Source organism: Haliaeetus albicilla, chromosome 12 (genome assembly GCF_947461875.1).
Source record: "Haliaeetus albicilla chromosome 12, bHalAlb1.1, whole genome shotgun sequence".
Taxonomy (NCBI): Eukaryota; Metazoa; Chordata; class Aves; order Accipitriformes; family Accipitridae; genus Haliaeetus; species Haliaeetus albicilla.
The window spans coordinates 5,248,510-5,275,673 of NC_091494.1; the positions used below are offsets into that span (position 1 = coordinate 5,248,510).

Here is a 27,164-nt window from a genome sequence, read left to right on the forward strand (position 1 = left end):
AGCCTGTTTGCCCTGATAGAAGTTTTTATTACAGAATTTTAATGGCACTGCAGGAGTAAGATAGTCATTAGAGCCCTAAAACCCAGCCTGAAAAATATACATTTTACGTATCTTGTTAACACTCTGCTGCAGGTCTGGTCTTAAAGCAGGAAACTAGTTTCTCTTCAGTAAGAAAATATATGTTGCTAAATGAAAAATATACAGTTAGAAGAGTTACTGGCTTGCAAGCTGCTTGTCTGGGATTAAACCTCTACCAGCTCCAGAGTGTTTAACTACTGTTCATTCACATGTAAAAGAGGAAGAGGTATAGTGTATATAAAAAAAAAAAAAAAAAAAGGCAAAGTTCAGGTATGCTCTTTTGCTCAGTCAGTCCAATTAAGAAATGGCCTTGGCTTCGGGTAGGAACGCTTCCCAGTACTTCACCAGCTGCGGAGAAAAGAGAGGGGGAGTCAGGAGCTCACAGGCAGTTTGCCAGCACAGTTCAAGCCCAGAGCAAGTTGAGAAGCGTTTGGGCAGGGGGGCAGAAGCCCTTCCACAGAGCACAGCCCTCCCCCCCCCCAAAAAAAGAAGGCATCAGGGGGGATGCAATACTGCTTATATTTTGCCCTGCTCCAGCCCGTGGAGGTTCAACCCCTCCCCACACCTGGGGAGCAGGACACACCAAGAGTGGGGGTTCACACTTGAGGAGGGGCACGAGCTCGCACTGTTGAGCTTCGAGAGGTAAAACCACAGCAGGGGCTGGAGCTACTCACCTGTTGCTGAGAGTTTAATAACGTCTCAAGGTATTTAGTGACATGGTTTCTGAAGTCCTTGGATTTCTCTTTCTGCAATAGATGGGCACAGGAATGAGTACAAGGCTGAACAAACCACCAAAACCCTCCAACTTTTGAGGGGGAGGGAGAAACCACCAGAATTTTCCTGTTCCTGTTCCTCCTGGGGCCCCACAAAGAGACCAGCACAAGAGCCTGAGATGCTGAGGATAATGCTCATCTCTGGCCACAGCCCAATGGCTCAGAGGATCTTTGCTCATGCACCTTCGTTTTAACAGATAGCTTCTCTGTGTGGAACCCCCCTCTCAGCCAAAAGAGATCAGCTCTGCCCACGGCAGTGGTGCCCCAATATTTACAAATATTGCCAACCGCTGCACTAGGAGCGGGGTCAGGAGCCAAGGTGACCTTTTGCTAGCCCAGACTGGTGTTCCCAGCCAAGGCACATCAAGGCCAACCAGCTGGTGGGTTGCACGCTGAGGGCAGGGCCAAACGTACCTCAAACCGTATCACTTCCTTGCGGATGACGGCAGAAATCCGTTCAAAGTCCCTTTCGTACTGTGTCACACGAGACTCCCACTGCAGAGAGAGGAAGCGTGCTGTTTCCAGGGGAGGGGAGGCAAAGAAGCTCTCACTCCCCTCTCCAAGAGGTTTCGCAGCCACAACTGTTCACATGAGAGGCTCTGCTGGAGCAAAGTCTGGCATTTCTGGTCCTCACCACCACAACAAGCTGCATCCCCTACTTGCTGCAAGCTCAGCAAAGAAGCCACAGGAGGTGGGACCACAAGCAGTCCCTCCTGCAGCTTCCCAGGCTTCCTGTGGGGCTTGCTCAAGGCTAGCTTATCCCTTGATGCAAGCTTGGCAATAGATACCTGTCCCTTCAGCTCAGAAGGTCCCCTTCTCACCACTCAGCGGCAGAGCGCAGAGAGAAGGAGCCGAGCAGAGACCCCGGCACTCTTCATTCCCTACCTCCGAGATCTCCTCTTTGGCCTGCTGTAGCTTGTCAGGTTTGTTGGCCCACAGCAGCCTGGCCTCCATCTCCCTCTTCTTCTGCAGCATGGTCTGGGCATCCTGCCACCGCTGCCAGGTCTTCATGCGCTGGTCAAAGGCTCCCTGAAAGGAAGGATCAGAGACTGAGCTCTGCTCTGCCTCTGCTACGACACCAGGAGCAGCAGGCAGCTGCAAGAAGCTCTGCTGACAGTGACAACCATGCCTTTGGTAAGGGGGACATCTGCTAACAGCAGAGCTGCTTCATCAGTGAGGTCCTGCGCCCATCTCAGTGTAACCAAAGCTGAGCCAGAACACGGACTGCTCTACTACCAAAGAAGCCCAGGTGCAACATCAACCAACTCATGCTTCACGAGCAGCTTTGGGACCTCCCTCCGTGCAGGGCTGGCAGCACAGGATTTGCCCACCTGCTCTACAGTTTGGCAGGCGAGTAATTGGAAAAGCTCCAGCTATGCACAGGGTTCAGCGCAAGCCCAGACAGGCCTGAGGCCACTTACTGAACTGGCAGCATCCCAAGCACAGTGTCCAGCCTATCCCCAAGCTCTGCTGCCTGCCTGCTTCAGTCCTGCCATCGAGAATGGTCAGCGCAAGGAGCTGTCTTTGCCCCATCCCACACTGGATCTCCAGCAGCAGCTCACAGGCATCTGCCAGGAGACCAGATGGTTTTAGCAGGCCTGCAAACCACCAGCCCAAGCAAGGGAGACCTCATGAGGCTTCTGAACACAACCAGCCAGACTGTGGGGAAGAGCTAGAAAAGCAGAAAGCAGTATCCGATAGCCTGGTCAGAAGGACAGAGCAGGCAAGAAAGAGGTAAAGTCTGAGGCAACACTAGGGCTCCTTACCAGAACACCCCAGATAAGTCTTATTACCTCCAGCACTATCAGAGATCTTGGTGCTGCTCTGGAGCGCACACCACACAGACTGGCAGACCAAGGAGGCTTTGCCTCCTCACTAGGCTGCATTCTGGCCTCTGTAGCCTCCAGAAACAACTTCTCAGAGGCAGGACATGTCTGGGGCAGGAACGAGTCAGTCTGCCAGACTTGCAGCTCACTTGGGATTGGTTTCTTTCAGCCTCCGGCAAGGAGGCCAGTGCACAGGCAGGCTGCACAGACTTGAAGACTCAAGCTCTTCCCCAGCAGGCGCTTGGCAGATCTATTTGCAACACCCAGATCACAGGTTATCACCTCACAGCCTCTGCAGTAGCCACAGCCGTCACCTCTGGTAGGGTTCAGGCCGCCTACAAGCCACGAACTTGCCCCACATAACCCCTGGAGAACAGCAGCACAGCCAGGCCTCACCTACCCCACTTCTCCGATCTAACCACTCCAACACGTGCACAACTGGACAAGCAGCAAGCTTGCCCTCTGCCTGGAGAGGTCAGAAGCATGCCATGCCCCGGGCTTGAATTTAGAAGACCAGCTGCCTCCTGGCACACCTAAGATGAGTACTAGGACCAGCAGCATAGCCTAGAGCTTGCCCCAAAGGAGTGCTTACCCTTACAACTGAGAGAAGGCGGATGTAGTCTCCCAGGAGCTCAGCCAGGAGGAAGAAGTCATTGTTAGCCTGTTCCTGGTGCAGCTGTTCGATCTTCTCTTCGACCTCGGCCAGCTGGGACAGCGCCCGGGACAGGGCCGTGTTGTCCTCCGAGCTCCCCAGCATGGCCAGACTCTTTGCAAACTGGGCTGTATTCAATGCTAGCTCTAGTGAACAGAATAAGAGAGTCAACTGATGGGCCTCACTACAGCAGGTGCTCTGCAAGTAAAGCCCCAGCCTAGAGGTCAGCCCAAGGAGCTGCTTTTCCATAGCCCCAGGAGACATCAGCTGGAAGAGCCAGCACTGTCTCGGTCAGAGCTGGCAGCTTCTGCAGCACGGCAGGAGGAGGGCTAGCCAGCTGCGGCCAGGGAGGAGAAAGGAAGCAGCAGGGTGGAAGGACAGGCACAGTTTTGCAGAAGTCAGCCAAAATATGCAGAGGAAGAAAAATATCCCTGCTCCCTGCCAGAGGACAGCTCGGAATTAGTAAGATGACCAGGTCTGCTCAGGTTTGCCATGGCAGCCTTCATCCAGCAGGACACTGGTTCACCTCAACACCATCATCCTAAGCTTGTGGGGCTGGACAGAAGAGGTGGGATTACCATTTTCCTTCTGTCTCTCATGATGAAGAGACTGAGAGTCCATTACAGAAAGGAAGCACTGTCATATCTTCTGTCATGTGCCTCCTAGGACACCCGCGTGCTGGGAACCTCCAGTCAGGCACCGCAGAAGGCTTAACTGTTACAGGCCAAGCGGTACCAAGTTTGTTACCTTTCCTGTGGTTCACTAGTGTTTCAACGACAGCATGCAACTTCCGTAGCCGCTGGTCCTCGCACTCCACCTCCTGCAGCTTCTCCTCAAACCACTGAAATGGGTAAACCCAGAGCTGATTCCCACAGATGCATCGCTGCGGAGCTTTCCTTGCATCTCGCACCCAAAGCTTGAGCTGGGGAGAGCACGCAGCGCCAGCACAAGGACAGTCCAGAGGTGTCCTAATACTTACTATGTCCGATTCGTTCATCTTGATGGTCATTTTACTGACAGCGTCCGTAGCTTTGTTGAACATCTTCAGTATTCCTGCTCCACTCAGGGTCTGGGTGCCTACTGCTCTTGGTAGCTATAAAGAAAAAGAAAAGTTTTCTTTGCCAGGAGATAAAAGCAGCTTAGCGAGCAGCCACCACAGTGGCATCATTCTCCCTTGTGGGTCCCTTGGCAGGCAGGGTTTCTTTGCACACAGCAATGCATGCACCACAGCTACTGCAAAGGAATAGCCAGACACCACCTGAGCGGTGCCACAGCCTGTACAATATTTCCAATAACAGGACTGGAAGGGTTTTCAAACAAATGAGGAGTTCCTAAACCTTACACCGTACCTGGGGTCTGCCTGTTCTGCTTGGCCAAGGTAACACAGATCTGCAAGAACCAGCCATGCCACTTGAATCCCTGAACTGAGGGCTGCCCAAGCTGCCACAGGTCACACAAGCACATAGAAGTGCTTCAGAGCATCTCTCCAAAAGCCAGTAGCAGTTTGCACTATGGGGGAACACTAGAACAGGGCGGTGCTTTGACACTGGGAAATACTCTACACCAGCCACCGACTTCCAGATGGAACTGCATCTGCTCAGCAGCAAAGTGAGGTATTTCTGTGATGTCTGCTCCTACAGCAGAGCCCTCCAGCACAGCATTAGTGCTGGAATCACTCAGGCTAGGGTTTCCCCAGGGCTCAGCCTCTTTAAGAATGACTTCTCCACGTCAGGTGCACAGCTGGGTATGGTCACACTCTCCTTGGAGGAGCAGGGACCACATCAGCCACGTGTTCCAGTACAGAGCCAGCTCTCCTTTAACATCTCAGCATCAGGCCAAGCCAGCACAGGACCACCCTGTACCTCTGAACAGCAGGCTACACTCCCATCATGGATTTCAGAGAACAAAGACTACCCCTGCTCTCCATGCGTGCTCCCACCATGATGTATGCAAGCTAGGCCAGAACTCTTTATGAGCGCACAGTGCTTAGACCAGCACTGACACAGAAGAAAGTTCTGTTGTATTGGGCTTGTGTGGCAAGGTTGTGGTAGCGGGGGGGCTAGAGGGGTGGCTTCTGTGAGAAGCTGCTAGAAGCTTCCCCCATGTCTGATAGGGCCAATGCCAGCCAGCTCTAAGACGGACCCACCGCTGGCTGAGGCTGAGCCCATCAGCCACGGTGGTAGCACCTCTGGGATAACATATTTAAGAAGGGGAAAAAGTTGCTGCACAAGAGCAACAGCAGCCAGCGAGAAGAGTGAGAATACGTGAAACAACTCTGTAGACACCAAGGCTAGTGAAGAAGTTTGTGGAGGGTTAGTGAAGAAGTTTGTGGAGGACTGTCTCCTATGGGAAGGATCCCATGCTGGAGCAGGGGAAGAGTGTGACGAGTCCTCCCCCTGAGGAGGAAGGAGCAGCACAAACAACATGTGACAAACTGACCACAACCCCCATTCCCCATCCCCCTGCACTGCTGGGGTTGGCGGGGGGGGAGCAGGGAGGAGGTAGAGAAAATCAGAAGTAAAGTTAAGCCTGGGAAGGAGGGAGGGGTGGGTGCAAGGTGTTTTAAGATTTGTTTTTGTTTTCGCATTACTCTACTCTGATTTGATTGGCAATAAATTAATTTTCCCCAAGTCGAGTCTGTTTTGCCCATGATGGTAATTGGTGAGTGATCTCTCCCTGTCCTTATCTCAACCCACAAGCCTTTCATTATAGTTTCTCTCCCCTGTCTAGCTGAGAAGTGATGGAGCAGCTTTGGTGGGCACCTGGCATCCAGCCAGGGTCAATCCCGCACACCTGTTATCATCACTGGTTAAGAGCTCTGACAGGGTTCTGCTGCTTCTCACTGAGCTTTGAGCATCATGCCTTGTTAACTGCTTGTGTACCATTTCCTTCTGCAATTCCAAGGTACTTGTAGCTACGTTATTCCACACTACTGACCTCCTCCTTTTCCAAGAACTCCCTGACATCTGGGTCCTGCAGCATTGTTGGATGGCTGACCACTCTCCGTAGGTACCTGTGGAGAGGAACACACCAAGAGTTACTTTGGTCATAGCAAACCTGGCTTCGAGCCATCACAGTGAGCTGCAACACACTTGTCATTTACTCTGAAATGGGAGTTTGGCAGCTGGAAGTCAGGCCCAACAAGCTGTTCTCATTCACCCACCAAGAGTCCTACCTCCCTGCGGGCTTTAGTGAGACTAGCCTGCAAGACCAGACCTGCCAGGCCTTTGATTAATACTTGCTATAGCAAGAAAGTTACTTGATACATCAAGTGATCAAGATCCAGCCTTACATCTTTAACAGTGACACATTAATAGATCTTACAGAGGCTGAAGCTGGAGGGGATCAGCATCCCAGTGCTAACTACAACAGTCAACACAGGTGACAGAGCAAAGGCCACTTGTGGCCGTGTAGTTAGGGTGCAAGTTAGAGAGCGAGTTGTTTCTCACCTGATCTGCACTGTTTGTACAATTACTTAACATCCATATTTTTGGGCTCCTGAGACAGTTCAGTTTTCTCCCTGCCTTGTCAGGGGAGTTTGGCCAGATTTGGACCAAACGCCAGCAGAGGCTTTTGAAGCAGGAGATTGTTTTACAGAGTCAGAGCAACTCTCTGCAGTTGCAACTCTTCAGCGGCCTCCAGGTTTGCTGCAAGCCTAGAAGCAGGTGGCTTTTCTCATGTAGGGAGGAGAGTGCAGCCAGTCTGACCTTTCAGAGGTCCCTTGCTTGATTCAGGCACGAGGGGATAGTTGTTGGGGTCTGTACCTCTCTAGAGCAGCCCGTCTTTTTTCTAGGAACTCTGCAGAGGAGGAGTCTTCTTTCCCAACTTTCACTTTGGTCATTCCTAGCACAGACGGAAGATGCAATTAATGAGCTGCTTCAAACTCAACACATAAGGTAGTGTGGTTTGTTACAAAGTACAGACTATCAGGGTGACAGTAGAGGAGAGGTGTTTTACAACGGGAATTAGACCTTGCATCAGCAACAGCTACTTGGAAATTTAAAATCTGCTTATATTTAACATCTAGCAGCAGTTGACATCCAGTAAAGAGGAAAAGCAATGCCAGGCAAGACCAGAAGGGTTACAGGTCTGGACTCAAGTGAACAGCAATTCAGTGACAGCACAGAGGATAAGGTTTTACTCTACATCAAGCAGATGTGGAGGCACCTGCAAACTCAAACAAGGCTTTAAGCCCAGAGGTCCAAGTATGGAACCAGTTTTGTCTGTGCCACAGAACCCAGATTATTTTCTACACCTGCTTCCCACAGCTACTCTGCAGCTTCCCTCTCAGCTTTGAGACTGCAGGCAGGCCTGTCCTTCAGGCACAAAGCTCACCATCAGAAGGACCCGCTCTAGTGCTCTGCAGCTCCACCACTCACCTATGAGGCTCTTCTCGGGCGGTGGAGGAACGATGAACCCATTTTGGGCATGCTTCTCCGACAACTTCTCATAGAGACCCAGAAAGTCACTGAACCTCCTTTTCACTGAAAACTGCTTGCTCCTGAACATTGGCATGCTCGTCTGGGGGAAGAGACGAGACTCAGATCAGACTCACCCAGGGAAGCTTGCCCCTGCATGCACAGCCTTGCTAGCTCTATCTGCTGTCACTTCTGGGGATGAAATAGGACAGCTTGAGCTCTGCAAGAGATGAGGAATGAATAGAGCAAGCTTTGGCCTAGGTTTTCAGCAACTTACCTCCTAACAGTTCTCCTTGGGCTGAGCAGCAGTATTAATACCACTAAATAACAGAGCAGCTGTTACTGTGGCTGCAGGCTGCTTGGTAAGCCCTGCCGACTGCCTAACCCCATCACCCCTGCTCCACGCAGGAACAGGGACCGCTGTCAGGTCACACTTTATCACCTTAAGACTACAGGGGCCACCAGTGGCTTTTGACTGTGTTTGCAGAGCACGAGTGGAGGCTAACAAGTCCCCTAGTCCCCTTCACACACCATCAGCTTCAGACCACAGGAAGCCTGTAGTCCAGCAGCTGCTGTACAGACAGCTAAGAACAACTTTTTGCAGAGCTCAGAGCAGCACCCCAAAGCTCTAAGCAGGGCAGCAGCTGCAGAAGGCTCAATTTCTTGCAACCTAGCCCAGGAGAGCAGGTCCTGACATGAAACTAGCTACAGCAGGAGACCTTCAGTGAGAGACGGGTTCAGGTCAGCTTAATCTGATGCGACCATCGCCACAGAACCTTCAGCAACAGCCTCAGTGTCTGGGGCTCTCCCTAACAGATGTCATTCCTGCTGCTCAGTCCAATGCTGAGCATCAGTATCAGTCAGGACTGCAAAAGTAACTGGCTGAAAAAAAAGACAGTCTCCTTTCAAATAGATTCAAAACCTATTTCTCAGCTAGGCTCATCCTTTGATCTGTAGGGGTGGATTATAACTCCTGAATCCATGTATCAAGGCATTCAGACCTCCTGTCTATTTAGGTCACCGCTGGCTTGGCTGAGAACAGAGTCCAGCTGCCTTCGAGCATGGAAAAATAATGGCACCCCATCTCAGGAGTGACAAGTTAGACATACCTGTGTTGACACTTTGTAGGCTACATACGCATTCATGCCATCCCCTACAGAAAACAGAAACAAGGCATTAGCATCACAAGATCAGCACTTTCCACTACCACCTGAATGCAAAGCACAAGGCTCCTGCAATCTCCTGGCCTTTGCCTGCTTCAGTGGTTCTGATCTTTGGCCTGACGGAGCCCCAGATCTTCAAACAGAACCACAGGCAGCATCTCACCGCAGGACCCTGGACTCCTGCCCACTAGGCATTTCCCCAACCTGACTGCTTAGCCCTCCTTTTACTTCCTAAGGCAGCCAACACTGACAATCAGGCGCTTGTTACACCAACAGCATTTGGGCTGACTCCACACATCTGCTCAGCACGCAACAATTCGGTGGCTGTACAGCACATGAAGCAGTCTATTCAGAGGATGCAAGTCAGACAGCCCCTGGCTGCATGTGGTTGGATTCTGAAACATCACAGGCAGTTTTCTCCAGCTAACACAGAAATCCCCTTGTCTACCTGGTAGTTCAACTGAAGGGCATCCTCAGAGGTCTGATGCTACCCCTAATATACCTCTGATTTACAAGTCAGTGCACCTCCCAGCGCCAGAGATCACAAGCCATGGAGTGAGAACAAGCTGCCACTCGTGACGCTGCTCCGCTGGCTGGGATCAGATGTTACCTTGGGTTCTCTGTACCCCAGGGACCGCCACATAGCTGGCCAAGTTCCTCTGACCCCCACTTTCAACAGAAAGAAACCCTCTTGCTTCTCAGTTTGAAGCCAGAGCTGCTTCCCTGGCAAGCACAGCTGCCAGGGAAGGTGCTAGAGCATGGAATAATACACTTAGTTTAGGTTAAGGCAGTTTCGCCTCCCCCTTGCCAGCTGCACACAGGACAGTGCTGCCTGGAGGTCAAGTCAAGTTGGTCACCACAGTTCCAGATACTAAGCTCTCCTACTGCAAGCATCACAATTCACCCTTTCAAAAAAACTGCTCCTGGCTCCCTGTCTTTGAGGTCCCCAGCTTTCCAGAACCTGCTTCTGCATTTCTTGTTTGTGACCTAGGCATTTTGCTTTGTGTAGCTCCATTTCTTCTAGATGTTGGAAGGAGTCTTGGAGAAGTTACTCTGGGATTAAGTTTGTGCTTGCAGAGACAGCTCAAAAGCTGGAGCTGTGGCACATGGAAGTGATAGCTGCATTCGGTCCTATTGCCAAGCCTAGCTTGTCTAACTGTGCTTCACTGTGCAGCAGGACAGGACATTAACTCACCAACTTTCTCTGGGTCGCTCACTCCTACAGTCAGCTCAAATTTGTCCTCCTGTTCCTCTTCTTCCAGCTGTTTGGAGCAAGCACACAAGGACAGCAAGTTAAAACTAGAAAGCCAGGCTTCAAACCACCCCAAACCAAGAAGTCCCATACATTACGACGAGCTTGTCACACTGCCAAGGCATCTTTGGCACTTCAGGCCAAGGCCATTCTATAAAGCCCTTCAGCTTCTCACTTGCGTCCAGGATACATGTTCCAATGATCCCAAACTGGATTTGTCTTTACTACACCACTATCTGCACAGACTGATGTACAAACTGCTCAGCCCCAAGGTGAAACTCTGCAGAGTCCAGCCTCAGCTCTGCGCAAGACATTTCCCTTTGGGCTCTTTTCCATCATGATTTCAGTTCTCATCCAAAACAGTGTAAGATACTGAACCTATGGAAAAGGCAAGTTGTACTGTGTAGGCACACGGGGATGGAGACCCAGGATAGCAATAGGCAGACCCCATCTGAACAGGTCTTTCCATCGTACCCTGCTGTGCTAAAGGCCAGTGGGCAGCTACACCACAGTACTGCCTCTGACAGACCACAGAGGCTTCAGGCTTGCTTAGCAAGCATTGCAGTGGAATGGTGTTAAAGGACTGGCCCCATATAGCCTTTGGTCTATGAACCTGAAGGTGACAGCTTATCAGTTCGCTGATCAGCTCAGTGTCCTGGCCTACTTCTGCATTGCTCCTTCACTTTAAGCCAGTCTGAAGCCAACCTGAGACACTACTCCCAATGGCACTGCAGAGTCCATCCTCATGACCTCAGGGGTGCTTGGGGCAGAAAAGAACCACTTTCTTTGTCTCCAAAATAGTTTCAGTCTCTCTACAGGAGAAAACCCAGATTTAGGCCAAGTACCACCTGATTAACTGGGCTTGGCAACCAGACTACAAGTTCCACTTAAGGACCCTGTGCTCTCATGTCATCCAGGAGACTATTTCTTTTAAAAAAAACATGGACAAGAGCAGCTACACTACTTGCCCCATCTGCAGCAATACAGCATGCTAGAGCTTCGAGTCAGAGCTCAGACTCTTAGGATCAGATCAGCCGCTTGCTATTTCAGCTTTGGAAGCAGTCTGCACCACCACACAAGCAAGAATGCCATCAGGCTGACCTGAACCCCACTTCAGCCGTATCAGTCCCAGACTGATGGCCTGAGATACAAGCCAGGGCATCCAGTATGGCAATTACATTAATTGCATCATTTAAGATGCATGTTTACAACTAAGTAAACAGACAGGTTCCTGCCAATTACAGTCTGAAACCAGCAGGGCAAGTTGGAAAGCTCAGAGCAATTCTCACCTCCTCATAGCTCTTTGGAGGGTTTCTAGAAGAAGAGCTTGCAGCTACTTCTAATGAGGGGGCAGGATTGGATGCTTTGGCCAGTTCGTTCTTCTGGTTGTTTTGCGTGCTGTCTAGAGACAACTCTACAGTGGCATCTGTCAAGAGAAGTTTGCAAGGGTCAGCCTCTCTACTTTTGAGTTTCTGGAAAGGTAATTTCAATATTCTCGGAGAGGTTCATGGGATCTAGGGAGTAACTATAGTCTTAATTAGCAAAAAAAATCCATCGGGAGGACACCTGTAAGCATTGGGAAGAGCACGACTTAATGCATCTTCACTGCGGTAAGAGCATTTGATCAATCCTGCCAGAGAACATTAAGTTAATCCAATGAACTTCTTATTCTAGAAGGAGCCAGGCACCACCTCCTTACTGTATGCTAGAGGAGCCGCACACTAGAACAGCTAAAGCCAAGCTGGATTTTCACATGACATGTAGGCCAGCCTGGAAGGTAGGCTCCTTCCCAGTACAATTCTCCACCCTGAGGAAGCAAAAACTTCCATCTGTTAGCAGGTGCCTTCAGAATTGACTCTCAGATGCCTCTGCCAGAGGTCTCCAACCATGCCAGGGCTGGGGAAGGTCTGACCCTCCTTGTTTTCCCCTGCTGAGGGGTGTTACGTTTCCTGTTCCTTGGGAACAGCCACGTCTCTACTAGAGATGCTTCCTCCACCTGCATGGAGGGAGGAGAAAGTAAAGAACAAAAGCCTTTTAACTCTGAGAAGACACTCACCACCTCACAGTTTAAGGCAACAAAACTAAAGCAAACCCCATTTTAATCCTCTTCAGCTTCCAAACAGTTAATCCTGCCACATGATTATGCTAGAGACCTGGAGGAGGCTACTCCGACCTTCCTAAAAACACCACCAGAGCTTAGTGCTTCCAGAACAGACTGGAACATGAGTTTGAGATAAGGACCTGTGATAGTCCAGAAATATCCATGACCTGCATGTCATGCTTAAAAGCAGATCACTCCAGGCTTAGAGTTCAGAAAGCCCCAAATACCCAGTAGATACAGACTCACCTGCAAATAAGTCCTGATCATCTTGCTCTACACGAACCCCATTCTCTTTGGAGGCGCTGCTCACAGGGAGAAGAGATTCCCTTTTCAGTGCCGTGGGCTTGCTCTGTAAGAGAATTAAAAGCACATAAGCAAGAGGTCATTTACACTGAGGAATGAAGGCTGGAGGACCAAACAGCTCACCTTCCTAGCCGCTGCCACAGAGGGTCATTACTGCGTGAGCAGAGAGGCCAGAGGACATCACAGACTGCTTCCCTTCCACCCATCCTTGAGCATTACAACCTCTGCCAGCAAGGCTGTACTGAGGCATCTGAGCCATTAAGGACACCAAGTATAATGCGAAACTTCATAGCCAGTATTAACCCTGATTTTTAGCAGAACAAGAGCAACTAGCAGGTCACCGGGACATGCCAGTCCACAGACCAAGTGTCACAGCCCCAATCCTTCCGCTACAGGTGTCAGGAGCGGTAGGCAGCTGAGTATACACAAGTCCTCCTGCTCACAACACCCATAACACACCCAGCCATCCCATTTCCAGGGAGTGACTTGCACATCAGCACTTAACACCACATCAAGGCAGGTGGGCAGCACTAGGGAGCCTCCAGCACTTAATAATCATAGTGAGCCAAGCATGCTGCTGACAGGAGATCCCTTGGGAAAACCAAGCTGTCACTGCTGGCAGCAGAGACCCGCGGCAATTTGCTTGCCTGAAGGCAAGACGCCGGGGACCACACGAGCCTTGTCAGCAGCTTAACTTGTGCTAGCAGTTCAACCGCCACCACAAGCCGAGCTGCGCTTCCCCAGAGGGTTGCTTAGGGCCTGCATGAAGGCAGCCGGGCTGTGCTTTAATGCAGCAGCTCACTTCCAAGTGGTGCGAGAGGAGCGTGTGGACTCCGCCGCTCCAGCACTGCTGGGAGCCAGCTTCATGGAGCCGCACCATCCCCTCCTACAACACCCCTTGCAGCAGAGACAAGGCTGTCACAGATGGACTAAAGCTGGGCATGGCTCTCCGTGTTTTGCAAAGTGATGCTGGCAAAGTCTTGCACGCCATGCTTTGTGACCCAAACCTCGTGCTCCCCACATATGGCTCAGCCAGGACAAGCCAGCCCCAAGCCCCAGGGCCGGGACTTACAACACAGCTGATCCTGCCACAGCAAACAGCCCCTTGGGCACGTAGCTTCGTGGGGCAGGGGGGACCGTCCTGACTACTGGGAGCAGGCTTGGGGACATGGTGAAAGCCCACCCGAGAGCTTGGATGCCAACCAGTCGACCACACCAGAAGGCAGAGCTGTTTCTGCATTCCTGCTGCAGACAAATGCTACGGACCCTGGCATCACAAATCATCCCTCATTTTGCAGGCAGACAAGCAAGTACAAGTCATTCCAAGCAAGAATCAGACAGCAAGTGCTATTCTTTAACTGTCTTCACAGAGAACAGAACAGGTCTTTGACGGCCAGTAAATGGAGCACTATTAGCAGCGACTCCGAACCGACAGGCTCCTTGGCACTTTCTTCAGCAAGGAAACATCATTGGTTCCCACTGCTCCTGAAGGATTAAAGTGGTGCTAATGAGCCCACCTCAAAGACAAGCTGTAAATCTTTGGGTATGTAAAACAGCAGTACTGTTTGATGGTGAGTCCTCCTGTATTTTAGGGTGTTTTCCTGGAGGAGAAAGCTGGGACCGCTCCCAGCCTGGATCACAACAGTTATAGGCAGGAGCTACATTTGCAAGTGATGGAGAGCAGGGAGTAGAGAGACCCACCCCAGGGTCTTTCAGACTGGCACCCAAGCCAACGAGAGTGCTACCACCACAAGGACCTCTTCCAGCCAGCAGCCAAGCCAACAAGAGGGCTACTACCACCAGTGACCTACGTTAGGGACATTTGTAAGGGGTCTCATTCAGATCTTCTGCTTCTGCGGGAGCTCTTCAAGCTGGTAAAGAAACCCCCCTCTACACGAACAAGGTAAGGTAGGCTCTGAAGTTTCCCTAATGAGTCTCCCAGCTCTCAACCACAGAAAAGGGCTATCTGCTTTTCTACTGTGACCGGTTCTCAGCATGCCTTAAATTTAGTTTCTAAGACTATGAAAGTACCATACCTCGTTCCTACTTCTCCATCTGCTACTACAGAAAAGCCATGGCCTCTTTTAGATCAGCCCATGACACCACACCCACCACCTCAGAGGCCTGATTTAGCACACCCCGACCATCACGTGTGCAGGCAGAAGCTCCCTAGGTCCCCCAGCGAAAGCCTGATGCTTACCACAGGGAAGCAGACCTTGCGTCAGAAGAGCTGGTCCTTGAGGGCATCCCTAGAGAGGACTATGGTCATGCAAGGATTCAACCTTCATCAACTGGAGGTCCAGCTCCAGTTATGTTTGTGTCTGACCCAAACACTTCTTTGCTGGCTACTGTATGATGGCTAAGCGCTGTCAAGCCAGCTGAACGCCAGCAGCCAGGTGGATCTGCCTCACCAGCCTGCCTCCCCTGCTTCACAGAAAGTGTTTTCCTAACACTCAAGGGCAGACAGACAAGTAAAGCCACCAGGTCACACAGAAGAGCCAAGTATTAGTTATGACAGTTGCTTCAACAACAACACTAAGCACCTGATAAGCTGCTTTAGCTGAACAGACTCCAGTTTCAGCAAAGGGAGGCTTTATTTGCATGAAAGCCCACAGCAGTTGGCACTCGTCCATTTAGGGAGGCTGCCTCTACCACAAAGCAATGAGCCACCTACCATATCTTCCAGTTCTTCAACTAAGAAAGGTCTGGAGAAGTTCAAGACCATCATCATGCCCTAGTGCCAGTATCTTCCTCTTGCAAGGCCAAGGTTGCACTTTCCCACGTTATTTTCAAAACATACAACCCCATGGCTGTTTTGCCCAGACTGATGTGAGAGTTTCATTCTCACAAGCTCACGTAGGGCAGAATCTACCCACATCTCCCCAAATCTGCCTTGATCCCTGCTGCTAAGCCACCAGCAGAAGACAGCCTGCTGCTGAACAAGCATGGCTCAAGGATATCAGGGCAGCACCAGGCCAGGAGCTCCACCAGAATCAGGGCAGAGACAGCTCCGGCTTTATGCCGGTGGCAGGAGAAGCTTGGCTGGGCCAGCTCCGTTCCCAGTAGCAGGCAGGTGTGCATGTTCACAGCCATGGTCTTCTGCTCGAGGCCTCCCTGAGCCCAACCCAGGGAAAACATCAGGGCTGGGAAACTGCAGACAGGTGAAGGTTTCTGGAGAGCTTCCTGCCAGCGACACCAACTCCTCCTGCCCTGCCAGCAGGAGCAGGCAGGCTGGAAAAAGCCTGGGTGAAGCAGGCAGAGGCCACAAGTCAGCCCTTACAGGGGACAACTTGACCAGCCTCAGCCCGCAGAGCTTAGGAAATCAACCCTAGTACCTGCAGCATTCAAGCAACCAGCCTGCTGGAGGAGACAGCTTCTGCAGCGCCTCTAGTAGAGATCCTCACTCGGTGCAGACACCAAACCTATGAACTTGAAGCCAGTGGCTGGGTGGGGAGGGATTCAGCTTGGGAAAGCGCCAGCCAGCATTTTAACTCCCCTCCTGTCTGCTGGTTGCTATCTGGAGCAAATGCCAGCACAGCTGGCCAAAGCTGGCATGAGTTAACACCAACAGCCTTCAGCAACCAGGGATTCATGCACGGGAGACCATTAGAAACAAGAAAAGGCACTAAAACCCTTCACCATTCACACCTCCACCTTCAGCGAGGAATTTGTGCAGCACCACAGTGACCTGGTTTGCTGAGCAAGTACCACCAAAGTTTCCTAGACCCTCCTGCAGCCAGTTGTGCCACTACAAGGCAGGGGAGGTCACCAAGGCATTGGCAAGCCTCCCCATTGTGAGCAGGGGACCTTGGGTGCTTCCTGTCATCTCACCCCTTCTGCACGGAGGGTTCATCCCCTAGTACTAAACTGAAGGCAGCAAGCACCGCGTCAGGCACACCAGCACCCTCTGGATGTCGAAGGGACAAGAGCTGATGCTGGTGGAAGGAAGATGGGGCTTTTCCCCATTGAAGTCTCATGGGCTACGCACCAAAGATGCTGAGCTGCGGCTGCCACCAAGTTTCAAACCAGCGAGGCAGCCTGCTCATGAGTTACTCTGACCCTGATCTGGGGGGAATATCGAGAAGCAGGCAGTCACCCCCAGCACCATGCCTGAGCCATGCCAGGACATCTTCACACGGACAGGCTCCTTCAAGACGCTTGGGTTCTGCAAGAATTGACAGGTTATAACCCTGGGGAAACAGAGACCAGCCTAGCAGGAGCCGTTTCACAGTCCTGCAGCCAAGGGAGCCGCCTGTGACCCCAGGGCCCTCTCCCTGACCCCTGGGCACCCACGGCACCCCCATCCACAGCCACCCAAGGCGCCTGAGGAGCTCTCGGGGAGGGAGGAGATGCCGGGCTCCCCGCAGAGCCCAGAGGCATCATCCCCCCCTTTTATTTTGGGGGGTTTCCCCTCTTTTTTAACCAAACCCGGAAGATGCCACGCCGCTGCCTACAGGCGCCGGGCCACCCCTCAGAGAAGGGCCCACCCACAGGCACCGCCGGGCCCGGCCCGACCCGACCCGACCCGGCCCGGCCCGGCAGCTTCCTCCCTCACAGCCGCCCCAGGCTGGGCCTACCCCCGGGGCTCTCTCCCCCCACTCCCCGCCCACACTCACGGTGCCGGTGAAGATGTCCTCGCCCTCCGTGTCGCTGTCGGCCGCCCCCGGCGCGTCGCTGTCGCCGCCGCGGGGCTCGGGGAAGGGCGGGGGGCGGCGGTCGGCGGGGGAAGGGGAGCGGGAGCCGCAGGCGCCGCCCGACGCCATGTCCGCGCTGCCACCGCTTCCGCCTCCGACAGCCGCGCCGGAAACCGCCGCCGCCGCCGCCGCCTTAACCCGCCGGGGCGGGGCCGGAGGGGCGGGCGGCCTTCGGATTGGGCGGTGTCTCCGTCTTCCCCGCCCACCGCCGCCAGGGGGAGCCAATGAGCGCTGCTGTTTTCCTCCGCTGGTAGGCGTCGCTCCGTCCCCATGGAAACGGCCACGAGCCTGGCGGGGGGCGGAGGCGGCCCGCCGGGCTGTACCATTGTGCTGACGGAGGGGGAGCGCGTGTCGCGTGTCCCCCCCCCTCCCCAGGGGCAGTGGGCGAGCCCAAGTCTGAGGGGGACGAGGCGGGACCTCGGCGAGGGCGGGTGTCCCCCCGGGCTGGCACCCTGCGTCCCCTCAGCGCCCTGGCTGGGATGGCCGGCGTCCCCTCAGCGCCTCGGCCGAGGTGGCTGTGGTCCCCTCAATGCCCCGACTGAGATGGCCACGGTGCCCTCAACTGAGGGAACCCAGCTGATATGGCCACCAACCCCTCGATGCTCTCACCCAGAGGCTTTGATGTCCCAACCACGATGGCCACAGTCCTCTTCCCGCCCCAGCCACCTTCCCTGGGATACCTGGACCCTGAGGCAGTCATGGTCCACCCTCAGAGCCCTGAACAAGATGCCCGCAGCCCCCCCAACACCTCAACCAGGACAGCCGCTCTCCCCTCCACACCCCGATCAGGATGGCTGCCTGTTCAGCTCAAGGGTTTTCGGGAGCGGCCCAAGAGAGATGACACTGCCACAAACCACCTCAACCCCCACCTTTGATTCCTCCCCTAAACATCCAGTAATAAGTCCTGGGCAAGCCCAAAATACTCTTCCCTGTATCCCAGTATGAGTCCCATACCCCCCAAGACATCCCAGTATGAGCCCCATACCCTGAAGACATCCCAGAATGAGCCCCATTTCCCTGAGACAGCGACCACCCTTGGTCCAGCCGTTCACTCATGGTGATGGGTCACCACCACCCCACGGGGTTGGTGGTTCTTTCGGGACAGTGCCAGGAGGAGCCAAGCAGAGCGGTAGGTAAAGCAAAGCCAGAGACACCTTGGACTATCATCAGCTTTGGGTTAAGGGAGAAGATCTCGATGCAGATAAACCAGATGGGGTCCCTGACCTGCTGGACACCCCTCAGCTGAATTAATTCACCAGGTGGTGCCCCAGGGAGAGGGTCTCTTTCTCCAGGTGGGAAGCACCGAGGGGAGCTGCTAGGTGGTGCGAGTCCCTCGGTTGTGGGAGAGTAACCAAAAGAGACCGATTTTCCTTCTTTCGTCTCACCCGTTTCCTGCAATGAAGCAGCAAAGCCCAGTAGAGACCTCCAACCCTTCTACAGAGGAGCATTTGGTTTCATACATGACTGCAACCACATTGCACTTTCTTCCTTCATGCACACTGGCTCTCAGGCACTAGGTCTGTACTCTGCTCCACTGCAAACTGAAAACATAACATGCCTTATCCTTATCTTGAAGGTTTCACTAGCATCCTCCTGTCTTCCTACAAATCAGTGAGCAGCTGTTAGTTCCCTTCTGTCTGAAATTTTCTCTAGGGTTTGTGGTGGCAAGGTCCATTCTTTTGCTTGCAGGTGGGTCACCACGCAGGTATCCTCCCCAGTTGCCTGGGTTTGAAACTCTGGGTTTCACCCCGATCACAACCTGCCAGTGTCACTTGTTTGAAGTGACATAGTAGCGAATGGCTAGGGATGCATAAGCATGAACATAGCTGTCCCAGAGAAGAACTTTCCAACAATAAAGTGTGAGGAGCAAGTGGAGAAAGCTTTGAATGTGCTTTTGGCAAACCTGATTTGGAGGGCAGCAGAAAGGCTGAGGCTGTAGGACACCAAGATCAGCAGGAGAGGCATCAGGATGACAAAGGCAGCTGCCAGAATGATCTGGAACTCCTTCCAGCTGGACCTCACACCCTTTTAAATAACTGACAGCCTACACCCCATCTCTAGCACAAAGGGCAGGAATCCCCCATAGGTCCTGCATCACATCTGCAGTGTCTCTTGTCTCTGTACCACTGTATTTAGGGATCTCGTCGCTCCTCTGAAGTGAGTTTCAGCAGCTGAGATCTGAGCTGTCTTGATGAGCCATGGACATAAATCCCACCCAACCATGCAGCCATATTGATCACACGTGCATTAGTCTGGACGATGTCAGTTTTAAAGGAATAGTTTCATCTACACAGGGTTGGAGCTTAGGCACATACAATAGCTACCAGTCGGAGGATGAGACAACTTTCTGGTGCAAACCTCTCAAATATACACCAGGTTTTGAGTGTCAAGTTTAGACCTCTGGATGGACATAGGTGGCCTAGGCTCAGATGTACCATAGGATTAGGGGAAATCCCACCATATTAGCCAGGCAGGAGCCACAAAGATTTCTACGGTGGGACCAGACATCACACCTAGGCACCCCCTCAGCCCTAGATACAGAAGTGAGGGTCAGCTTGGGGTAGCCATGGTCAGTTAAAATTGCTCAAGAAAGATGCTTCAGGGTACTTCATCATGATCATGTCTGCAAGCCTTTAGGCTAACTAGTCTTTGAGAGCTCAGTAGAGAAAAGAGCTGCTTTATTACCCACCCATGTATGTTTGAGATCCCCCATATCCTTCCCCATGTGCACCCAGATGGACCCTCCTGCATGCACAGATCTTTCCTTTCCCCTCAGAGCAAGCTCTGACCCCATCTCCCCCACAACATCCCTTTTCTTCCAGCCCATTCCTCTCCCAGGGGGCTCAATTCCCCTCTGTCCCCAGCCCCATGGGTACTATGATCTCCTCCACTCCCCTGTGAGCACATTGCCTTCTCCTCCATCCCTCTATCCTCTTTCTGGGTCCTCTGTGCACCTCTCCCTGCTTCTCCTTCCCCTTTACTGTACACTCAGATCCCCACCATCCCCAACTAGGGGTCTCTCCATGCCCAGGCGATGCCTCCAGGACCCCTGGGGTTACAGCAGAAGCTGTCCACAGGAGCCAGAGGAGCTCGTTAATCACCTTTTTATTTTATTTCAAGTGCTCTACACAAAGTCACTCACAACCCCAGGTGCTCCCAGCGCCCCTGTGCAGACCCTGCCTTGACACCCGCCGTAATCCAGTGCTCACCACTGCTGGGTGCAAGGCCAAAATAAGTTACCCCCGCTCCGTGCTGTGCTCCCAGGCATTGGGGCAGGTCAGCATCAGCCCTTGGGCACCGGCCCTGCCAGTGCCCGGTTCACCCAGAGTGCCCTGCACCAGGGTGTTTGCTTCGAAACCCAAAGTCACAGCAGCAGGCTCTGCCCATTCCCAGTGCTGCTGGCCCTGGCTCCCATCCCCTGCTCCCCGGGGGCTCAGCAGGGCATGGCAGCCTCTGACGGCAGCAGTGAGCACCTGCAGGGAAAGGATGAGGTTGGAGCAGTTTGTCACACTCCTGCTGCTGGCAGCTGCCAGGAGCCTGCCTGCCCAACCACCCCAGGGTGCCCTAGAGCTGCTGGCTTAAATTGCTGGGGGGATCGGATCCCCCCAGCTTTCCACCCCCCACTTTGATTCATCCCACAGGGATGTGCCATCAAGGTGTGGTGAACCTGATACAAATGCAAAACCCAGCACCAGCTGGCACGGTCCTGGGATTGCTAAAAGCAGAAGCAAAGCCACAAATATCAGCTCAGCCCAGTGAAGGTTTGGAGACTTGTGTCCAAATGGGTCCCCAAGGGGACAGAAGCAATAAGCCCCCATATGCTGTCTGCTGCATCTGAGGGATCCCTGGCAGAAGCAGGGAACCATGCCAGGCAGTACTCACTCCATCTTGGCTTCCAGGTAGTGGATGGTCTGCTTGTCCAGGTAGCGGCAGAAGAGCGAAAGAAGGTTGCTGGGCAAGAAGAGAGGCTCCGACAGTAAAGCCTTGGGCACTTGCGACAGCTCCCGGGCGACCAGGAACACCATGTCTGTCCTGGGGGCATCAAGGCAGGGGGTGAGTGCCCCACTAGCCAGCAAACCCCAACCCCACTGCTCGCACAGCCCCTCACCACGTCTCGAAGTCCCCTCTGTGTGGCTCCAGTGGCACATCGGAGGACAGCAGTCTCTCGCCACGGCTCAGCAGGGAGTAGAGCAAGGAGATCCCAAACTGCAGGGAAGCACCAGGAGGAGTGTCACAGCCGGCAGCAGTGGCACCCCGGGGGTGCCACAAGGCTCTGCCCTCCTGAGGACCGCGTACCTGGTTCTTCAAGGCCATGGTGAGGGGGAGCTCAGGGGACTTGGGCAGAGGCCTGGTCATCTCCTGCAGGACCTCGATGAGTTTGCTGAAAGTCATTCCACCCACCACCTCGTTCAACGGGCTGTAGAGCATGGGAAGAGACTGGGCAGAGCAGAGGGGAGAGCAGGGATCTGAGACTGTTCGATTCATCATGGCCACAACCCCATCCCAACACCTCTGGGGGGGACACAAAGGCCAACACTGCACCCCCCCCAGGGGGGGACTGCTACCAATACTGCTTTAAACCCTCCTGGAGACTTTTCTCCTCCTCCTCAGGGAAGAGGCTCCTGTCTCATGTCAACCACACCAGCTGTCTAGCCATGCTGGGACCCAGCAAGATGGGCCCCCTCCATTGCCCAGGGTGCCCCCCCCTCCCCCCCAGCAAGAGCAGACAGGGGAAGAAGGCAGTCTGGGATGCCCCTGCCCTGTCTGGAGGTGCTTGCCTCATCCAACACGTCCTTCTTCATGAGAAAGGGCAGGTGGTGGGTGACGGTCAGCAGGATCTTCTCTGCTTGCTCCTGGGTCAGGTGGGGCAGCAGCCGGGCCGTGAGCTTCTTGCCCTTCCGCACACACAGGAGTTGCAGGAATTCATCCTCTGCCTCCCTGGGGATGAAGGCTCCATTGGCACAGATCCCAAGGGACCTGTAGCATCTCTGCCCATCCAGAAGGACCAGCATCAGCTCCAGTGGAGGACAAAGCTCATGGGCAGGGTCAGCACAGGCCACGGTGACACACAGAGGACAGGATCCAACCCTCCCCATGACCATCTGAGCCCCACGAGGACCAGGACACACTGCCTGCTCACCTCTCCCCACAGCACAAACTCACTCTGCACTGCTGCAAGCCCCGATTTTCAAGGCTTGGTAGAGACGCTCCACTTCTTGGCTCTTCTGCTCCTGACAGCAGGGCTGCTGCTCCTCTGGGGCCAGGGATGTCTTCCGCTGCAAGTCCTCCACTTCCAGCAGCTGCAGGAAGAGCTGGAGAAAGGCAAAGGGGCAGCTTGGACCATCTTCTACCGACTGGTTATTCAGGACCCCTGCCCAGGTTGATGTCCCCTCACAGAGCTCCTTAGATGAAAACTGAGCGTCTGCACCATCCCACCCTGCCCCAAATCGTGGCTCGCTCACCTTCTCGATCCTGTGCAGTGCCCGAAGCCGATGGCTCCCTGCAGCCTTCAGGAGGGGAGAAAGGAAGGCACAACAGTTACAGCCAGCACCAGACACTGCTGCCGGCAGGGCACTGGGCCAGCTGCTCCCTGGGGATCAGAGGTGGCTTCAGGATACAGAGCAATCCCACGGAAAGGCCACAGCCAGCTCTGACTGCCCAGAGCCCCATCCCGCCCCTTGGCAGGGGAGAAGCTCCCAGTAAGCTCACCACCAAGGCGGCACCTGCTCAAACCATGTGCCCCATCCCACAGCTCTGGGCAGCACACGTGCTCGGTCACAGCAGCTCCTAAAGCTCCTGCTAAAGCTGCTCCAGTGCCTGGGGAAAGCTCAGAGCGGGATTTCCAGGCATCCGCGGCACCAACAAGCCCGGCTTCCCCTCACCTACCTCATCCACAAGGGCATGGTGCACAGCATCGATGGCCCGGCGAGGGCTGTAGCAGGTGGACACTGCAACCTGGCCCAGCGAGCCCGCAATGCGCACCACTGGAAGAGAGATGGGATACGGTGAGACCACATCCCAGTCCCTCACCCAGCCCCCCACTGCCCACCCCAGCCCCTCACCAGAGTCATATGTCTCCACTTTCTGGATGAACGGCGTGACCAGCTTGGGGGGCTCCTGCTTGTTGCGCCCGCGGAACAGCTCCTCTGCCTGTTTGCGCTCCAGCCGGTGGTAGTACATCTGTAATGACAGGCATAGCCAGGAGGGCAGGCATCACGAGCCCTGGCACCCTCCAGCTACCAAAAAGATGAAGTCCCAACCCTGAGGAGCAGAATAAGCTACTGGTGCTGCCAGCAGGAGCTCACCTGGTAGTAGTAGTCATCATCCATGTTCTCACTCTGCAGCTGGATCATCTCCACCTTGACAACCCAGTCCTTCTCCTTGGAGGTCATCAGTCCAGCATAAGGGTCCACTTTAGGAGACCACAGCTTCTTGGGGGAGATGCTGGCACAGGAGAAGGTGCAGCCTGCTGTAATTGCCCAGAGCCCCCCACACACCCTGCAGCTCCCCGGGGACCCCCTTACCTCCGTGCCTGCCCGCGTTGCTGCTGCCGCTTGGTCAGGATCCGCTGGTGCTGGGGGTGAAGCTGGGTCATATGGCTGGGCACACTGCAAAGGAGACCAGATGGGGGTCAGGGGGCTCAGCACCACGCACTAGAGACATCCCCAGAGGGGGGACACCCCCCAGCTGCTTTGTAGGGCTCCTCCAATCCTACCCAGGCATCCTGCTACCTGAGGTTCAGCTGGCCACTGGCTGATGGACTGAAGAAGAGAGCGGGCTCCAAAGAGGGAGACATGGGACCGAAGTGCATAGCAAGAGGCTGTGGAGAGCTGCTGATGTTGGGTGACATGGGCCGGAAAGGGGTTGGAGACGCATACCTTGTACCCTGGAGAGGGAGAGAGAAGTGATCAAGCATCTGAGCCTTCCCTTCCAAGGGTCCTGGAGGGGTCTGTCAGCTCCGTGCTGGCTTCTGGCTCCCATCTGTGCAGGGGCCACCCTCTCCCTACATGGAGGGGACACATGGGGCACCACAGCAAGGTGATACTCCCCAGGATCCTGCCACTACAGCTGAGCAAGGCAAGGGGACCCAGGTGTCACCAGGGATGGCATACCCCAGGTCCACCATCACTGCTGCAGCATGACACCAAGCAGAACACCATTCCCGGTGCAGGTCCCATGGAGACATCAGGACAAATAGATTTATGAAGCAATGGCTACACCGGTGGCTCCACTTTCCCCATGGGCAAGACGCCAGAGATGGGTGCTGAAGATTAGATGGAGCTGCAAAGTCTGCCCCAGACAGCAGAGCTTTGGGGAGGCAACATCTCCATCTACTGCCACTCCAGGGCCACCTCAGAGGGGACATGGCCGTGGATCACAGCCCACCGCGTTACCTGGTTAGAAGTGAAGAGTGGAGAGGGTCTGCGAGCTGGCATGTAGGGCCGAGAGGAACACAGGGAGCGAGTCATCAGAGGCGACTGCTGCAGGGCAGGAGGTGTCACTGGGACAAGCCTGTCCTCAAGGCTGCACCTCTGTGGAGGGGAGGGCAGAGAAAGAGGGGATGCAAGAGCCCCCTGAAACCCATTACCTGCTGGAGAAAGCGCTGGGGGAAGGACTTGGGGGACATCAGTCTTAAGTTGGGGTGCTTGAGCCGGGAAGAGCCTCCATAGCCCCTCTGCACTGGGGAGCCGATGAAGTCAAGGGCCATGTTGGTGGATGGTGGGGGCCTCTCCAGGACCTGGAGGATGGCTTTATCCTGCAGGAAGGAGGCAGCAGGAGATGGGAACGGGGCCCAGCTGGGATCAATTTAGCTCCCCCAGCATCAGGCAGCTCACCAAAACTTTTGGTCATTGCTTAACCAGACCATGCACCAGCCAGGCTCCCACCCTGGCAGCATGCAACAGCAAGGGACCCACAGGGACACCCGGCATGGGGGTCCCAGTCCCCCCAAACTCAACAACTTTGCCTTCAAAATCAGGCTCTGCTTAGGGCAGGCACCTCCACCCACAGCCTTGGCATGTAAGAGACACATCCGTGCACACCCAGACCCGTGACAAAGTCCCCTGGTCACCCCAAATCACCTGCATGACCCTCAGCCCAGGGTGCTGGGGAGCCCTCAGCTGCTCCCCGTGGGCCTGGCGGGGGGTACCCACCTCCAGAACATGGTGGGGTGGGATGCTGCTGGGGCAGGAGCCCCACACCACGGGATCCATTGCCAGCTGGAAGACAGGGAGATAGATCAGCACAGGGAAGGAAGACAGGAGAAGAGGCACAGGGGCCACTCAGCCTCATCACCGGATGGGAGGGGACATTTTTACCACATCCTCTTTGCCAAACTCTGCCCAGCAAGCACCAATCCTACTGTCCAGCACTGCCGAGTCTTGGCTCTGCAAGCAAAGAAGTTACAGGCGCTTACTCAGCCCTGGCACAGCAGGTCTTCCTCCCTTGGGCAGGGACGAAACTACCCCCCAGTGCCCTCCATAGGGCAGGACCCACAGGTGTGGGGATGGAGGGGGGAGCAGTGGGTCCCCACCAGCCCCTCTGCCTGCCTGCCAGGCATGGGTCCCCTCCCTCTCTGCTCACACGTCACCTCCAGTGTGGGTTTGGTCTGCACAGCTCTCATCACTGCCGGGTCCCCCAGGTCATTGGGCTCCTCGCAGGGCTCCTGGTCTTCCTCCTGTTCCTCAGTCCCTAGCTCCTCCTCCTCCAACTCGGAGCCAACCTGCTCGACGTCCAGCTCCATCCCACCTTCCTCCTGGGGTTCTCCCAGCTCCTCTGGCTGCTCATTTGCTGTGGGCCCTTGTTCCTCCCCAGCCTCGGTCTTCTCTACCACCGCTTCAGCCAGCTCAGGGTTCATCTCCAGAGGCATCAGGAGTTTTGTGGTGTCCTCCTCAGTGGAGTCTCGGTCTTGGAGGAGAGAAGCAGAGCACGTTGGGGTGGGTGAAAACCTGGGCAGTGCTCACTGGGGTCCCTACTCTCAATCCAGCTCCTCACCAGGCAGGAGAACACCTTCCTCACCACCACCCCCCCCATCATCCTCACTCCATTGGGTGCTGGCTGATGTCCCCAACACTGGGCCTCCCCTGAGATCTTACCTAACCCAAAAGTCATCTCGTTGTACAGGTCGAACTCTTCATCCTCCTCGGCCATCTCCTCCAGCAGAGGCGCATCTTCCAGCAGCAGGTAGTCCTCAAGGATCTGGAGTCGAAAGCACCAGGGTGCCCACTAAGGGAGAGGTAACCCTAACATGCTCCCAAAGTGGGGGACACCCAACCTCACCCCCCACCCCCCCCGCACTGGTGGTGCCAGGCAGCCCCCAGTGCTCACAGCTGCTCTGCAGGTGGAAAGGGAAGAGCAGGAGCCACCAGCACCGCCAGCGAGGGCAGGATCTACTGGCTCAGTGTGGGGCAGGAGCCCACTGAAGCCTGCCTAGACCAGGGCTGTGGCCGCCCGGAGGTGACCCCTGCCAGTACAGGGGATGCCAGTACAGAACAGCACCAGCGTGGCTGGCACATAGGGACACCATTAGGCTTCAGAGTGAACACCCCACTAGCTGGGCACGGACAGCACCCGAGCACAAAGGCAGGGAAGGGCACCCCACCAGCACCTCCAGGGCAGCGTCTTCTCCGGTACCGACCGCTCCGAGGAGAGCCAGCACCGGGAGAGGCAGCCCCGGAGCAACCGGCACCGAGGAGGGGGTGGGGGGGGACGTGACCCAGGGAAGCGGGAGGGGAGGTGGCCCGCGGAACGGAGCAGCGTGCCAGGGCGGAGCAGGGCGGGCACTCACAAACAGCTCGCCGCCCTCCGCCATGCCGCGACGTCTCCCTCCCTCCCACCCACCCGCCCGTGTCCCTCTACGGGGCCAGGCTGCCGCCGCCGCCGCCTTTTACGGACCGCCGCCGCT

The 27,164-nt window shown here is 54.7% G+C and overlaps 2 protein-coding genes across 3 annotated transcripts; both read right to left on the reverse strand.

Moving 5' to 3' along the window:
- Positions 1-6: 6 nt before the first annotated feature.
- SNX1 (sorting nexin 1) lies at positions 7-17,373 on the reverse strand. Its single transcript, XM_069797699.1, has 15 exons — positions 17,183-17,373; positions 12,510-12,612; positions 11,452-11,588; positions 10,106-10,172; positions 8,857-8,900; positions 7,709-7,850; positions 7,094-7,172; positions 6,267-6,342; positions 4,309-4,422; positions 4,077-4,170; positions 3,270-3,475; positions 1,737-1,880; positions 1,266-1,346; positions 753-824; positions 7-426 (listed from the first exon to the last, which is right to left on the reverse strand). The coding sequence occupies exons 1-15, from the start codon at positions 17,327-17,329 to the stop codon at positions 376-378; spliced, it is 1,557 nt and encodes a 518-aa protein (XP_069653800.1). The 5' UTR covers positions 17,330-17,373; the 3' UTR covers positions 7-375.
- A 2,977-nt stretch (positions 17,374-20,350) lies between these two features.
- Positions 20,351-27,126, reverse strand: PATL2 (PAT1 homolog 2). 2 transcript variants are annotated; one of them, XM_069797705.1, is made up of 19 exons: positions 27,048-27,126; positions 26,356-26,458; positions 25,851-26,167; positions 25,579-25,647; positions 25,414-25,479; positions 24,849-25,016; positions 24,655-24,738; positions 23,992-24,146; positions 23,785-23,868; positions 23,566-23,704; positions 23,323-23,440; positions 23,147-23,244; positions 22,723-22,767; positions 22,424-22,572; positions 22,039-22,198; positions 21,557-21,697; positions 21,369-21,466; positions 21,143-21,292; positions 20,351-20,733 (listed from the first exon to the last, which is right to left on the reverse strand). In XM_069797705.1, the coding sequence occupies exons 1-19, from the start codon at positions 27,069-27,071 to the stop codon at positions 20,694-20,696; spliced, it is 2,208 nt and encodes a 735-aa protein (XP_069653806.1). In that variant the 5' UTR covers positions 27,072-27,126; the 3' UTR covers positions 20,351-20,693. The 2 variants fall into 2 exon arrangements, with proteins under 2 accessions (XP_069653806.1, XP_069653807.1); XM_069797706.1 differs by having other exon boundaries at positions 24,655-24,741.
- Between the last annotated feature and the right edge of the window lie 38 nt (positions 27,127-27,164).